The sequence below is a fragment of the Chlorocebus sabaeus genome, chromosome 10 (genome assembly GCF_047675955.1).
Source record: "Chlorocebus sabaeus isolate Y175 chromosome 10, mChlSab1.0.hap1, whole genome shotgun sequence".
Lineage (NCBI taxonomy): Eukaryota > Metazoa > Chordata > Mammalia > Primates > Cercopithecidae > Chlorocebus > Chlorocebus sabaeus.
In genome coordinates this window covers 68,837,358-68,853,019 of record NC_132913.1, presented here as the reverse complement: position 1 = coordinate 68,853,019, position 15,662 = coordinate 68,837,358, and the positions used below count along the sequence as shown (strand labels likewise).

Sequence of the window (15,662 nt, the reverse complement as noted above, 5' to 3'; positions counted from 1 at the left end):
TTTTTGCTTGAAAGATTGTTTTGCAGTGTTGCACTTTTGTTTTCTTTAGTGCAATTGAAATTGCAGTTTTGTAATTTATTTTTTAGTTTGGGGTTTTTAAAAGAATATATATGTGTATTTATTGGGCATCTACTGAGTGCCAGACACTATTCCAGTAACCAGTAAACATAGCAGAGAGCAGAATCACGAAGTTCTTGACCTCAAGGAGTTTAAATCCTAGTGGTAGAGGGGGAATTAAAAAAAAAAATCAAATAAATACATTTCTATTATGTCAAGTGATGGTATGTACTACCAGGCAATGAGATGAAAATATTTCCTCTTCTATACAGAGTGGGCAAGGAAGGCTTCATTGATGGTGGAGTTTTTGAAGAAAGCTGGAAGTAATGGGGAAAGACAGCCACATAGATATATGAAGGAAAACATGGTCCAGGCAGAGGGATCAAAAAGTGCAAAGAATTGAGCAAGAAAGTCATGTTCAAGTAAAGTCAGCAGGGGAAAGAGTAGGTCACAAATGCGGCTGAGGGGAGTCGTGAAGGGCCTTACTAGCTTTGTATGAGTTTTTACTTTTATTCTGAAAAACAAAACAAAACAACAACAACAACAACAAAAAAAAAAAAAACAAAAAAACAAAAAAACAGGAACTATTTGGGGATTTTAAGAGAAAAGTAACATAACTTCCTTTTAAAATGGATATGTGGCCACTCAGTGTAGAGAGTGTTCTATATGAGTGGATGGAATAATTGAAACAGGAAAGCAGGAGACAGGTTAAATGGAAAATGGATTAATCCAGGCAAAAGATAGTGACTTAAATTTGGTTGGGAGTGGGAGAGATGGTGAGACATGCTTTGGATTCGTTTTTTCCAGACAGAACTGGCTGGCAGAAACATGTCATTTATTGACATAGATGTGGTAGATTTTTTTTTTTTTTCTTAGCCTGGGTCTTGCTCTCTTGTCCAGGCTGGTGTGCAATGGAGTGACCATAGCTCATGGCAGCCTCAGACTGTTGATATCAAGTGATCCTCCTACCTCAGCCTCCCTAGTAATTGAGATTATAGGCATGTGCCACTGTATCCAGCTAACCAAATTTTTATTTTTGTAGAGATAGTATCTCTCTGTGTTGCCTAGGGTAGCCTTGAACTCCTGGCCTCAAGCAATCCTCCTACCTCAGCCTCTCAAAGTGTTGGGATTATAGGAGTGAGTCACCATGCCTGGCCAATATGGGGGTTATTAAGAGGATAAGTCAAGGATGACATTAATATTCTGTTATGAAAAGTGTCAAACATATAGAAAATATAAACATTGTTCCAATGGGCACCCATATTTTTATCACCTTGATTCTACAGGTCTTAACATTTTTCTATATCTGCTTCAAACATTTTATTCTGTTAACGTATTCTAAAGTAAATTGTAGACATTGTGATAGTTCTCTCCAAAATGCTTCAGCATGTAGTTCTAAAAATAGGTATTTTTCAGATAACCAAATATCGTTATCCTGCCAAATAAATAATGGCTTATTAACATTTAATACCTGGTCCTTAGTCAAATTCTCCACATTTTCCACAATATCTTTTATATTTAATTTTTACCAACTAGTGTGTAATCAAGAATCATTCATTTAATTACATTTAAACTATAACATTACAACATGTTTTCTCATATGTTTTATTCTCTCTGACACTGACTTATGGAAGAGACTAGATTATTTGTCCGGTAGACATTGTACATTAAGAGTCACTAGGAGAGCTTACATTACTAGTCCCCACTCTCAGAAATTTTGATTCAGTGGCCAGGCGCGGTAATCCTGTGGTAATACAGTGGCTCAAGCCTGTAATCCCAGCACTTTGGGAGGCCGAGTCGGGCGGATCACGAGGTCAGGAGATTGAGACCATCCTGGCTAACCCGGTGAAACCCCGTCTCTACTAAAAAATACAAAAAACTAGCCGGGCGAGGTGGCGGGCGCCTGTAGTCCCAGCTACTTGGGAGGCTGAGGCAGGAGAATGGCGTGAACCCGGGAGGCGGAGCTTGCAGTGAGCTGAGATCCGGCCACTGCCCTCCAGCCTGGGCGACAGAGCGAGACTCCGTCTCAAAAAAAAAAAAAAAAAAAAAAAAAAAAAAAATTGATTCAGTGGATCTGAGGTGGCTGTTTCCAATGAACTGCTGGTGATGTTGGGCTTTCATTCTGAAGCCCATACTTTGAGCACTACTGCTGTACCACTATCTTATGACTGCTTTGTGATGTCGTTTAACTTGTTGTTCTGTTGCCTGTATTTCCTATAAACTGAATTTTCAATCTAAAGGCTTACTGAGATTCATGTTTGATTCTTTGGGCAAGAATACTTCATAAGTTGTAGTGCTTAATGTTAGTAGCACTTAATTCTGACTATCTCACTATTCATGAGGCTAAGCTAAGGAGGTGACAGCCCGATCCCTCTACTGTAATGTTTCCATTTGAAACTACTAGATAATTTGTTGAGTGGAAGATAGAGACCAGGGGAGATATCTAGTTTTCAATAAATATTTCACCTAATGATTTTAACACTCATTGATCATCCTTGCCTGAACTAATTATTTAATTAGGGATGGCAACATGGAGACTTTCTAATTCAGTCTTCTTTTTTTTTTTTCTAAATGAATGGCATTCTTTTTATTTTTAAATGGATGTTACTTTGCAACTGGGGTTATTTGATTACCCAGAAATATAGTGCATATTAAAAAGGTAGGATTAATGCTTAGTTAACTAATTAAGCAATTTTTAATTACCAGTTTTCAGAGTAAGGGGCTAAAGTTTCTGACCTGAGCAAAGATAAAGTGGTCGTTTAGTGAGATGGGCAAGACTGGATAGATAGACTAGGTTTGATGGGAAAATTAGAATATCAGTTTTGAATATGTTAAGTTTGAGATGTCTGCTAGAAACATATGTTGACAAGGCTGGGTACGATTGGCTCATGCCTGTGATCTCAGTACTTTGGGAGGCCGAGGCGGGCAGATCACCTGAGGTCAGGAGTTCAAGACCATCCTGGCCAACATGTGAAACCCTGTGTTTACTAAAAATACAAAAATTAGCTGGGTTTGGTGGCATGTGCCTGTAATCCCAGGTACTTGGGAGGCTGGGGTAAGAGAATCACTTGAACCCAGGAGGCAGAGGTTCCACTGAGCCGAGATCCCTCTAGCCACTGCACTTCAGCCTGGGCAACAGAGTAAGACTCCATCTCAAAAAAAAAAAAAAAAAATATATATATATATATATATATATAGAAAATTTTTCAGTTGAATAAAATAAAATATTCTAGCTATTTTAGGTAGAATGGCATTTTATACAGATACTACCACTAAAGGGTAAGAGGATATGACTGTAGTACATTAAGTATACTGATGGCCTACAACTGTTGCTGTGTTGCTTTTTCCTCTTCACCACACATATGCAGTCTCATGAAACATTTTCTATCACCAGCACACTGAAGGAAATAAAAGGAACCTAGTTTAGAGACGGTTCTGCATGATACAACAAAAATGAGCTTACCAAAGCATTACAATCCCACTTAAGGGTATTCCCCACCTCAAATAGTAGGGATGGTCTTTCTGGTGGACAGAACTTTAATCAGTTGATACTAATTGTCAAGGTGTGATGGCCAAGGATTGATGTTTCAGTGTATGGACAATGGTTCAGAGTTTGGTGAAATAGTCAAGTTGGAGGAGAAAGATTGGTGACAAAGATGTATGAGGTGGAAAGTATACTTTCACAGAACAGAAAATGAGATTTGTGTTTTTTTGTAAATGTTCAACAAACTTTGTTCAGAGGAAGAAATATATGGCAAGATGCCCCATCCTACAGATAGTAGTCAGCATCACTGCAAAGCAACTCCAGGGCTTATGTAGTGGACACTTAAAGTATCACTGATGCAGGGATGGGAGAAATAAGAGGATTTAATAAGCACTGCTGCTTACCAAGGTTGATTGAATTGCCACTATTGCCAAGTGTTCTACCTGCAAACAGATCAACCTTGAGCCCTGGATATGGCACCATGTCCCAGAGCAACCAGCCAGCCAGCTGGTAGCAGGTTGATTACATTGGATTTGTTCTGTTATGGAAGGTCAGTGGTTTGTCACTACTGCGATGAATGCTTACTGTATGTATGGATTTGCATTCCCTGCCCCTCCTATTTCTGCCAGCAGTAATATTTATGGCCTTATTAAAAGCCTTATTCAATAACATGACATCCTATACAATATTGCTTTTGATCAAGAGACTCATTCACATCAAAATAAGTGAGGCAATTGATTGACAACTACAGGATTCATTTGTCTTACCATGTTCCTGTTGTAACGTATTGTATTCTACCTGGAAGATAAAACCTTGTGACATTAAAGTAGTTTTTAGTTCCGTAAACAGAATACAGAGGTCTATGAATCAAGAAGTGGAGGTAGAAGTGTCATCTTTTACTTCACATCTAATCACCTGTTCAAAATACTTTTTCATCTTGCCTCTGCAACTTTGAACTTTGCCGATACACAGAAGTTTTAGTGTGAGGAAACAATACTTTCACATGGGAACATGGTAGTTGTTCAATTGAACTGGACATTTACAATAACCTGGCCACATTGCTGAACTGTATAACTGAAATAACAGATGAAAAAAATGAAATACTATGCTGGAAAAGATGATTAATTTTGATTATTGGGAGAAATAGTGTTGCTACTGTTAGGAGGAAGACTATAAATCTAGAAACAAGGAGGAAACCTGGGTTGCCTCCTTGTAGCAGGGTAAAATGACTGGGTACATTGTCTAAGAAAGGGAACATGGCCAAACTGAACCCAGAAGACATAGGAAATCTAAACAGATCAATTAGCACCAAAGAAACAGGCATTTTTTGGTACTTCTAAAAAAGTACCAGACTGATATTTTCATGGAGATGTCTATTATACCCTTAAGGAACAGGAAACTTCAATACTATTTAAACTATTTTAGAGGATAGAGAAGAAAATTCCAGATTTTATTTATAGAACTTGCATGAAATTGATATCAAATTCTGACAATGCAAGTTCATAAAGGAAAACTAGAGATCGGTGTTACTTATAAATGTCAAACAGCTCTTGATAAAATAATAGATGGATATGGTTATCAAAATGATAAATATGTTTATCACATTTTAGAGCCTACATGGAGAAACATTTGAGGTTTTCTTATTCTAGAACTGGCAGGAATGTCCTCTATTATGAGCACTACTAGTCATATTTTTCTGGTGGGACTAATGTAAGTAGATACAGAAGAAAATGAATTGTATGAACATTGGAAAGGGGAAATTCAATGATTATTATTTTCAGATAAAATAATTAACCTGGAAAATCCAAGAGAATAAAGGGAAAGCCTACAATTAAGGAGTTAAGGAAAGGGCTAGGTATAGACATCAATAGTTTTGATATATGCAGTCTATAGCCAGTTAGGAGATGAGTTAGGGGAAAAAACATGTTGACAGCAGCAACAGAAAAGCAGATAAACCTAGAATTGTTCACCACTTATCTTAAAATATTTAACATGGTACTGAGGGACACAGGAGATTATTTATATGGAAAAACATACCATGTTTCTATACAGAAAGATTGAACATCACAAAAGTATTATTTGGTCTTAAGATAATTTATATTTAATGTAATCTCAATGAAATACCAGGAGAATGTTTTTAAGGTAGACAAACTTATTTCAAAGATCATATGTAAAAATAAGCAAAAATAGATGTGAAAAAGTCTTTAAAGTAATAAGGAGAGACCAATCTTATTGACTATTAAGTCATTATAAAACTGTAATATTTAAAACATGGTACTGACATATGAATAGATCAGTGGATCTCAGATGGGCAGTTCAGAAAGAGATCCAAACACATTAAAAAATTTAGTACCTCTAAAGGTGGCTTTAAAATGTGTGGGGAAAGATGGATTTTCCAATGAATAATGTTGGGATAGGTAGATAGCCATCTGGAAAAAATGAAAGTCAAATCCCAACTTTTTACCTTTTATCAAAATGAACTTCAGATACAATTAAAAATATAAAATTGAGACCATAAAAGTATTAGAAGAAAAAAGCAGTTTTTAAGTCTCAAAAGGGGACTCTTAAATATGATACGAAGTCTGGAGGCCATAAAAGAAATAATTGATAAATTAAAATATAGGTCCATATAAACAAAAACTTTCAGTATGGAGAAAATGCCATAAATTATAAAGGCAAATGACACACTAGGAGAAGCATTTGTAACTGATAACACACAAGCCTAGTTTTCTTACTGTATAAAGAACTGCCATCATTAATGACAAAGAAAATATGAAGAATTGGCAAGTGACATACACAGAAAGTTCATGGAAAAATAATAACTCTTAAACATTTGCAAAATTTTATAACTTCCCTCATAAAAAGAGAAATGGAAATTGAAATTAGAGTCACATATAATATTTCACTTTTCATTTGTCAAAGATGAAAAAGTTTGAAAATACTGTAGGTTTATGTTTATAAGGATGTAAGAAAACAGGCAATCTAAATTCCTTGTAGAGTGTAAATTGGTGGTAATAAGAGAAAAATTTACTGAATACTTTGTGCCGGGTGCTTTTCTAAGCACTTTACATTTAGTTATCACAATTAACTTATCCAGAAAGTACTATTATTTCTGTATTACACATGAGGAATTTGAAGAAATGTTAGACAAGTAATTCAAAGTCACATAGTAAATGACAGAGTGAAGATTCGAGACCATTTACTTTTACTCAATCGTGCACTTTTGGTTGCAACTCTGTTGTTTCTGTAGTGAGTAATTTAACAATATATGATAAAACCTTAAAAGTATATACTCTTTGATCCAATGATTCTACTTCCAGAAGTGTGTCCATTTTGCATCAAATAGATGGAGAACAGCATTCATTGCACTGTTATTTGCGTAATGGAAGATTGGAAACAACCTAAATACTTATCCTCAAGGACTCATCCGTACAAAAGAATTGAAGTAAATTCATCCAGATGAATATGAGGCAGTTTTAAATAGAGTGAGATGGCATTCTATGTAGTGATATGGAGTCATCTTTAAAAGTACGGTAAAGCCAGGCGCGGTGGCTCACACCTGTAATCCCAGCACTTTGGGAGGCCTAGGCAGGCGGATCACGAGGTCAGGAGATCAAGACCATCCTGGCAAACACGATGAAACCCCATCTCTACTAAAAATACAAAAAAAAAAAAATTAGCCGGGCATGGTGGTGGGCGCCTGTAGTCCCAGCTTCTCGGGAGGCTGAGGCAGGAGAATGGCATGAACCCGGGAGGCAGAGCTTGCAGTGAGCCGAGATAGTGCCACTGCACTCCAGCCTGGGCGACAGAGCGAGACTCTGTCTCAAATAAAATAAAAAATAAAAATATGGTAAAAGGAAAAAGCAAGATACAGAACAACATGTAGGGAAGCTGCTGTCTATGTGAAAAGCTGTAGAATATACATGGATTTTTGTATATGCATATAATATTTCTAGACAAGGCCAAAAATGGTGACTCATGCCTGTAATCCCAGCACTTTGGGAGGCTGAGGCAGGTGGTTCACTTGGTTCCAAGAGTTCAGGATGAGCCTGGCCAATATGGCAAAACCCCATCTCTAGAAAAAATATAAAAATTAGCTGGGCCTGGTGGTGCATGCCTGTGGTCCCAGCTACTTGGGAGGCTGAGGCAAGAGGATTGCTGGAGCCTGGGAAGCAAAGGTTGTAGTGAGCCAAGATCATGCCACTGCACTGCAGGTTGGGTTACAGAGCAAGACACCATTCATCTCTCTCCCTCTCTCTCTCTCTCTCTCTCTCTCTCTCTCTATATATATATATATATGTACACACACACACACGTATACACACATACACACAAATATATGTATAAATATATATCTAAATATATGTATAAATATAAATATATATATATATAAATATTTCTAGAAGGATTCTCAAAGTGATACCAGTGATTGTTTTGCAAGAGGGAAACTAGATATCAGTGAATTAGCTATTTAAGGCGATTTTTGAATTCTATAGCATATGTATGATTTACCTGTACAGAAACCAGTCAAGCACGTGTTTCTCAAATGTAGAATGTTTGCAGTGAGGTCACTTGGTGAAAAGTATAGCTATGTCAGACAGATGTAAGTTCAGATTCCAGGACTTCCAGGACTGCTGAAAGGGAAAGGGGCTTTGGAGCTCCTTCAGCTCCAGTTAGCATTGCTCCTTTCCCAGCTTTGACATTAGCTGGAGGAAAGACAAGTTCTTAGAGCTCTATGTGCTTGGGGCAAGACCCCTTCCCCCTACTGCCTTACTCTCCAACCATAACTGCTGCAAACAATTCTTACCTCTTCCACCCCATGTCACTTCCTAAAAACCTTCATCACCTGGACTCCCATGCCTCTAAGTCTCTGTACATCCCCTAGCCTGACACTGTCCCCAACCCTCCTCAACTCCAGACACCATTTCACTCTACCCTCTGGAATTGAATAGTCCATTATTAGCAAAATCTCCTAATTTTCAACCTCCTTTCTAAATATTTTCCCCATGTTCTTGCTGTAATGACCCAGCTTTACCACTTTTGCAGTCCTCTAAAGTGGTAACTGGTTTCTCTGCCATACATTTCATACCACTGGTCCTGGAGATATTGTCAATGTCTTAATGTCTTCCTTCTATCTCACTTAAATTTTGAGACCATAATCCCTTTTTCCTCTCTTAAAAATTCTCAGCGTTGAAGCTCAATCCATTAGATACCTCTAGCTGGCACTACTAGTTGCAGTCCTGTGCAGACTACCGAGTCATTTTCTTTACTCCTTGAAGACTTAAGGTCTATCTTACTCTCACTCTCTCTGACACTACTCCTATTAAAATATTATGTTTCTTTAACTATTCTTTCAGTTTTTGGTCTCCTCTCCTTCAATGAGGATGATTTCTAGAATGTTGGTTCTCAAAATGTGGTCCCTTTGCAAACATCATCAGCACCTGGGAACCTGTTATAAATATGAATTCCCAGACCACACCCCAGACTACTAAGCCCAAAACTCTGGGGGCTGGAGCCCAGAATCTATGTTTTAAGAAGCACTTCAGGTGATTCTGATGAAGATGTCAGTTCCTTAGATGTTGTTATGGTCATTACCGACAATTTTCTCTGAGACCACAATTTGAGTCTCTGATTTTTCACTAGTTCTCAACCCATTGTAAGTCCTTACTTTCCCCTTGCCAGCCAGACATTTGAATATTCCTTAACTCTTCTCTTTCACATACCATATCCAAAGAGTCAACAAATGCTGTCAGCTATACCTTCAAAATACTTATAGAATCTAACTTTTAACCTCCACTGCAGTCATTCCAGTCCAAGCACAATCATTTCCCACCGGAGTATTCCAATTGTTCTTACTTGGTGGCCCTTGGCCCTACTTTATCTACTTTCCACAAAGCAGCCAGAGTGTTTCTTTCAACACCTAAGGTCATATGGCTTCATTGATTTAAATTCACCATGCGTCACCTCTTTCTCTACGAAAGCCAAAGTCCTTGTAAATGCCTGCACGGCTCTAGGGTGATCTGACCTTCCCTGGCCAGGAAGTCATGCCCACCTTTGCCCTCCCTCTCTCCCACTACTAGTGATCTTCATTTTTATTTTTAGAATGTATTACATTACCACGTGACATACTCTTGTTCCTTTCTGTCTTGTGCCATTAGAGTGGAAGCTTCACAAGGGCAGAAGCTTTTCTTGTTCACTGACAGAGCCTCCGTTTCTGGAACTCTGCCTTGTACTGAGCAGACATGCAGTTATTTGTAAATAAATGAATACAGGAAGATAAATTAAATTTGTGTGTGTGTGTGTGATAACACTGTCCTTATTGGGACTACCCCTGCTTGAGAAGTAAAGCAGGGCATTCCAATAAGTTTACTAGGTAAAGTAAACTTAATCAGGATACTTAACCTAACACTTGGCCTCTGGGCTTTAAGCAAGTTTCTTTTCCTGTCGCGTTTCATATAAGTAAGCTCTAGGTTACTTTTAGTAAGCTAAAAGTAAGCTTAGTCCTTCATGGTTAAAGGACAGCAATATTGTCCTTTGTGGCATTTAAAAAACCCAATCCAGAATCACACATTGCATTTAATTTTCATGCCTTTAGTCTCCATTAAAGATGTTGCCCTTTGTATTAATAATTAGAGTGATGAGGGACAGAGTTTAAGAATATATAAATATTTTGTCCCCAACTGACTGTCACTGAATGGCTTTAGCACCCATTGGTGATTCTTGCCTGAATCAATAATTATTGTAATGACCAAAAATAGTGATTTTTCTCTTTATAATTCTTCTATATTTATTAATTACCCTAATATTATTCTATAGAACAGAATGTTCCCTTCTCATCTTTTCTTTGTTTAGTGTCAGTATTACTTATGAAGTTGGGTGTTTTGAAAATTCAGTGTTGTATAATCTATTACTGTTATTCCATTTTGTATTGTCTCAGTTTGGGTCTTTCATCTGAGTCCTCTCATGTAAGCAGTATAAAGATCAGTAATAGAGGAACTTAGAGTAAAGTGTGAGCAGAGAAGCCTTACTTTGAGACAAACTTCAGAGAGGTGAACTCTGTTGCTGATTAAGAAAAGCTTCACTGAGGAAGTGTTGTTTGAAGTGAGCTTTGAAAAGTCATAAAATTTTGACAAAAGTGGGGATGGGCTGGAGCATAAAGGAAAAACTGTCTGAACAAAGGAAGGTCCGGCAGACTAGGAATTTGGCAATAATACAATGGTTCTGGACCTTGATGAGGATGTTGAAATGGAACATAAAAACCCTCCGCATTTTGCCTCATTTATTTGCTCAGGCAGCTCTCATTGCCTAAAATTTTCACCCCTGCTGTTTTGCTAAAGGGTGGGATAAAGGGTAATGAAGGAGGAAATTTTAGGGGGTGAAAACAGCACAAGCCAAAAGCACCACTCAGATACTCACTTCTCTTGAAGCCTTTTCCAGATCCCTAATAAGAACTAACCGCCCTCTCTCACACACTCTGTTATGCTTTGCTTCTCTGTTAACATGCCTCTGTGTTTTGTGCTGTCTGTATTTGTGGATACATCTTCCTCCTTTAAAGTACAAATCATATCTTAATCCCCTGGCCCTTCTTCCCAGTACTTAGCACAAATGCTCAGTAAATGTTTCTTTTTTTTTTTTTTTGGAGACAGAGTCTCGCTCTGTCGCCCAGGCTGGAGTGCAGTGGCCGGATCTCAGCTCACTGCAAGCTCCGCCTCCCGGGTTTACGTCATTCTCCTGCCTCAGCCTCCCCAGTAAATGTTTCTTTAACACGTGTGGCAGAGAAAGGAGAGGAGAGTGATTGGGATTGGGAGCAAGAGGGTTCTGAATGTCATTTTAAGGGATTTGGGCTCGCTCTTGGCAGCAGTGAGCCATACATAGCCACCTTTGAACTGTGCAGCACTTATCAGAGCTGTGATGCCAAAGGATGCAGTGGAAGGGGAGGACAGCCAGCATGCCTGGGCATGGTCCCCAAGTCAGAGGACATCAGTCGGAGAAGGCATGGAAGCAAGTAGCTACCATCTTATGAATCTGAGCACCCATTCAAATGTGGCAAGGAAAAAGGAAGGCATTGAGCATGGTTTTGAGGTTTCCAGCCTGGGTGATTGGAGGCTGATGCAGGCTTCTTACCAAAAAGGGCCCTAGGCAGTTTCACCAGGAATGTTTAAGGAGTTTATCATGACCCTATCTCTTCCTCATCTAAAACTCTTCCTAAAATCAACACAGTATGTCCTGTGGAAATATTTCATTGTATCAAATATAATGAGAAGTAAAATATTCTCTCTACTTGACATATGAAACACTGACTCCTTGTAGTGGACAATTTTCACTTGTCTTTTTAGTAATGGATTTTATTAAAAATAGATGTTAATAACTGCTTCTTTAATCTTTAAACGTGGCCCTCTGAGAGCAGCTTACCATAAAAGAAACGGTTGTCAGCTTTCTTTTAGCTCCTCAGTCCCTCCTGCCCCTTCCTAACAACAGAAAATTTGCTTTGCACCTGCTCCAACTGGGTTCGAAGAGATAAGCATCTTGCAAGCCCAGAAAATTGTAGTATCAAATCTCAGCCCCAACTGTGAGGCAGCACTGTCATCGAATCCCTGCTGAGAGGCGTTGCTTTCCCAATTCCCAAAAGAGTTCTTTCTCCCCTGGCCCCTTTTCAGGCTTGAACTCTGACCGAAACCCTCTTTTTAACTCCCAGCATGCACTGCACTTGGTACTGACACTGACCCATCCCTGCTTCCTCTATTCTGCACTAGACTCATCAGTAGGTCAGGCGTTGGTAGCCCTGGGGTCACTAGGGTGCCCAATTCCAATAATGAGCACATTTAGCTAAGGAGAGGAAATGTACCCTTCTATTTGTTACAGTCCATTGATTTTTTTCCAGAAACAAATGCTAAAAGAACATTTGATATATTGTGGTTTGGTAAATACACATATGCACTGCCTAATATTTACAAAGTTGCCTCTCTTTTTTGCATCTTCATAAAATAAATGTATTGTTCAACTCATGATTTATTTTAAGAGGGATATACCTATTTCACAGCTAGGAAAAATGTAAGTGTTTTAAAATAAAGTTATATTCAGAATTCTCTTGCAATAATTTCAAATAAAAATAACAAATACTATTTAAATGCATATCACATTCTAACAGACTTGTGTGTCATTTTAAAGGGAAAGAAAAAAAATGCTGACAAGGACTTTACAATGTTGTCTTTAAAATTTCTTCTTAGGCTTTCCAAACAGACCAAAGTCATTAAAAATACTCCTTAACCCCCAAAGTCACAAAAAAGAAGCTACCCAGGTTTATTATGAGAAGGTTGAACCTCTGTTGAAGCTTGCGGGAATAAAAACTGATGTAACAGGTAAGTAATTTTCAGAATATAATTTCATCATTTACAAAAACGTACAAAAGCAAGATAACCTGAATTTGTTCTTAATGCAAACTTGGGAAACTACTTGTAATATCTACAGCATTTTTATGTCTTCATAACCTACTGGAGCCAGCTTGAGGGTTGCAGTTTAATTATTTTTATTAGAATGTTAATATTTTCTCTTTAGAACTTTTCAGATTTTTTTTCAGACGTAAACAATTGTTAGATATAATTCTAAAGGAAGCTGTATACTTGTTTACATCTTCATTGAGATGTTTGCTATTTACATGTTAATTTTGCAGTTAGGCAAGCAATTGATTTTTTGCTCGCTTATGTAGTTGATGTCGTTCCATAGAATTCTTCCTCGGGTTGTTTTCGTTCTGACTCTGACCCCTGCTGGTTAGGTCAAAACTAAGCACTGAACTGTTGGTTTTATTAATAGATGAATTTAGAGAGGCTAGAAGTTTAAATTTGTTGTCTAAACTAAGAAGTGTACTTAGGTTTGTGCCAAGGAAAATAGAAACTTGTTAATGCTAAAATTAATAGATGATTAGTAATATCCTTTTTGATTTTTTGAATTTGGTGGCCACATTTCTTTATTTCTTTAAGACTTATTTTTGTATGGTGGGGAACTGAGTAGAAGAGTCGATGCTATGGAGAATCACAACTTTCCTAACTTTATTTCTATGTGGTTTCACTAACAGTGGAAATTTGCAATAAAATTTAATTAATAAAAAATATTATAAAATAAGCCTACTCAGGGGACAAGCCCAGAGTGCAATTGGAATTTCCTAGTCCCAGTTATAAATTCCTAAGAAAGGGATTCACAGTAATGTGGCCTTACTCAGCTGTAAACAAAGGAGAGGTTGCAAGACATAAATAATGTCATTGAAGGCTACACCTAGTGATTTGGTGGATTGAGGTAGAAGAAAGTTCCCCAAAAAAAAAAAAAAAAAAAAAGGCAAGTTTTATAGGAAGTTCAGCCCCTATGAAATGTGCTTACAATTATAGAGGTTCAAGAGAAACTACCATGAAAACTTAAGGGGAATTTTTGAATTAAAATAAAGTTATAGTGAAGAAATTAACTTTCATGTTTGTGACCTTTGGCTTATTTAGAGGTGATTTACAAGTAAAAGAGAAAATTCAGATTTATGTTTTCTTTCTTTTGAAGATTTCCAAAGATGGGCTGAAGGAAGAGTTTGAGATTTGTATTAGGGTGAGACAATTAAAAGTTGAATAAACATGTTGGCATACTCAATGACTATTTTGTGTTGTTGCTTTTACATGTGAATACTACAAAGCAAGCTTGACATGGATATTGCTATATAGCATTCACTTCAGGAATCTCATTGTATGCTTGCTCTGTGTTCAGCATTGTGCAGGATGCAAGATCAATATGATATCATACTTGCAATTGGATGACTTTCTATGTTATTAGGGATTCAAAGAGATACTTAAAATCATTATAGCTGGGGTATACATAAAATAACTTTAATGTCTCAGAGGTGATATTTTGATCAGAAGGTTCAAGAAAAGCATTTGAACTAGGCAGTTTTTAAGAGGGAGACAAAAAATGAGGGAAGGAAGTCAGGCTAACAGGCATGTACTGTAAAAGTGGGGCGGGGGAGAGAGAGAGAGTATGTGTGTATGTGTGAGAGAGAGTCTGTGTGTGTTACACCCACACGTCTTGAGAGTTTGTGCCATAACTTTGCTCTACTTTCCTCAGTTTTGACATTATCTGAAATCTTATCATCATAAAATAGCTGCCAGTGGATTTGATCCTTTCTTATTAATATCCAGTGGGATGGGGAGAGGTGTGCATATGTGTGCGAGAGAGACCCAACATGCTTTAATCCTGAAGATGAATTAAAATTTCCTTTTTTCAGTTTGGGTACAGATACTGTATTACTGCACTCCATCTGGAATAATCATTTATTTAACCATCAAGACTCTTCCCAGGGGCTGAGGGCAGATCCCCTTTTCCTGATGGCTGAAATGCCTCAATTGAATCTGGATTCTGTTAGGGAGAAGAAAGGGCAAAATGACTTCTAGGAAAGCTCTCAACAATGTATACTACAGGAGATGTAATTCCAGGTTATGGATGGATCCTAATGCTGCACTCAGCCGTTTACTCATCATGTATTGATCCACAGTTGGTGTAAAAATTTTTTTTATCATAGTGTTGCAATCTGATTTGGCAAAGATGACTCCACCAGCGGAATTAAAATTAAAAAGGAAGAGAAAAAGAGATTGGAGACAAGAAAACTGGTATACAAAGCCTGAACTAAGGCAGAGGAAATCATCTAAATGTGCTTTCCTTCTTTCTTGTATTGGAGACAAAAATATTATGTCTAGAATTTTGTTCTCTAAGTTTGTAAATATTACTAAGTACCATATTTAAAAATAAAACAATAGAATATTCCATAAAGCAAATTTAGAATTTACTTACATTTATGCCAAATGGCTAATTATTAGCTGCCTAACACTCCTCCTACAGGCAAATTTATAAAATTACATCCTTCACTTATAAAACCATTTTAGTATGCATATTGGCTCAGTATTTATGAAAAATTTCTTGAATAAACCTGAATATTTGAAAAGTTTTAGTCTTTCTGCCTATCTTACAGTGTTATTTTTGTGGTTGAAATAATATATTTGAAACTTTGTATGTTATACTACAGAAAGATGGTCATAATACTGTTTCAGTTTCAAAAATTACGTCATAGTAAGATTGCATTTGTATTTTATTTGAA

General features: G+C 37.3%; 1 protein-coding gene across 3 annotated transcripts in view; it reads left to right on the top strand.

Moving 5' to 3' along the window:
- The window catches only part of CERKL (CERK like autophagy regulator), a 135,141-nt gene that overhangs the window by 72,711 nt on the left and 46,768 nt on the right, over nucleotides 1–15,662 (top strand). For 2 of the 3 annotated variants that reach the window (XM_007965533.3, XM_073019851.1), the window contains exon 3: nucleotides 12,769–12,900. The exons of the other annotated variant lie outside the window; for it this stretch is intronic. In XM_007965533.3, coding sequence (XP_007963724.3) covers nucleotides 12,769–12,900 — 132 coding nt within the window. The remainder of the gene's footprint in view (nucleotides 1–12,768; nucleotides 12,901–15,662) is intronic. 3 annotated transcript variants of the gene reach the window in all.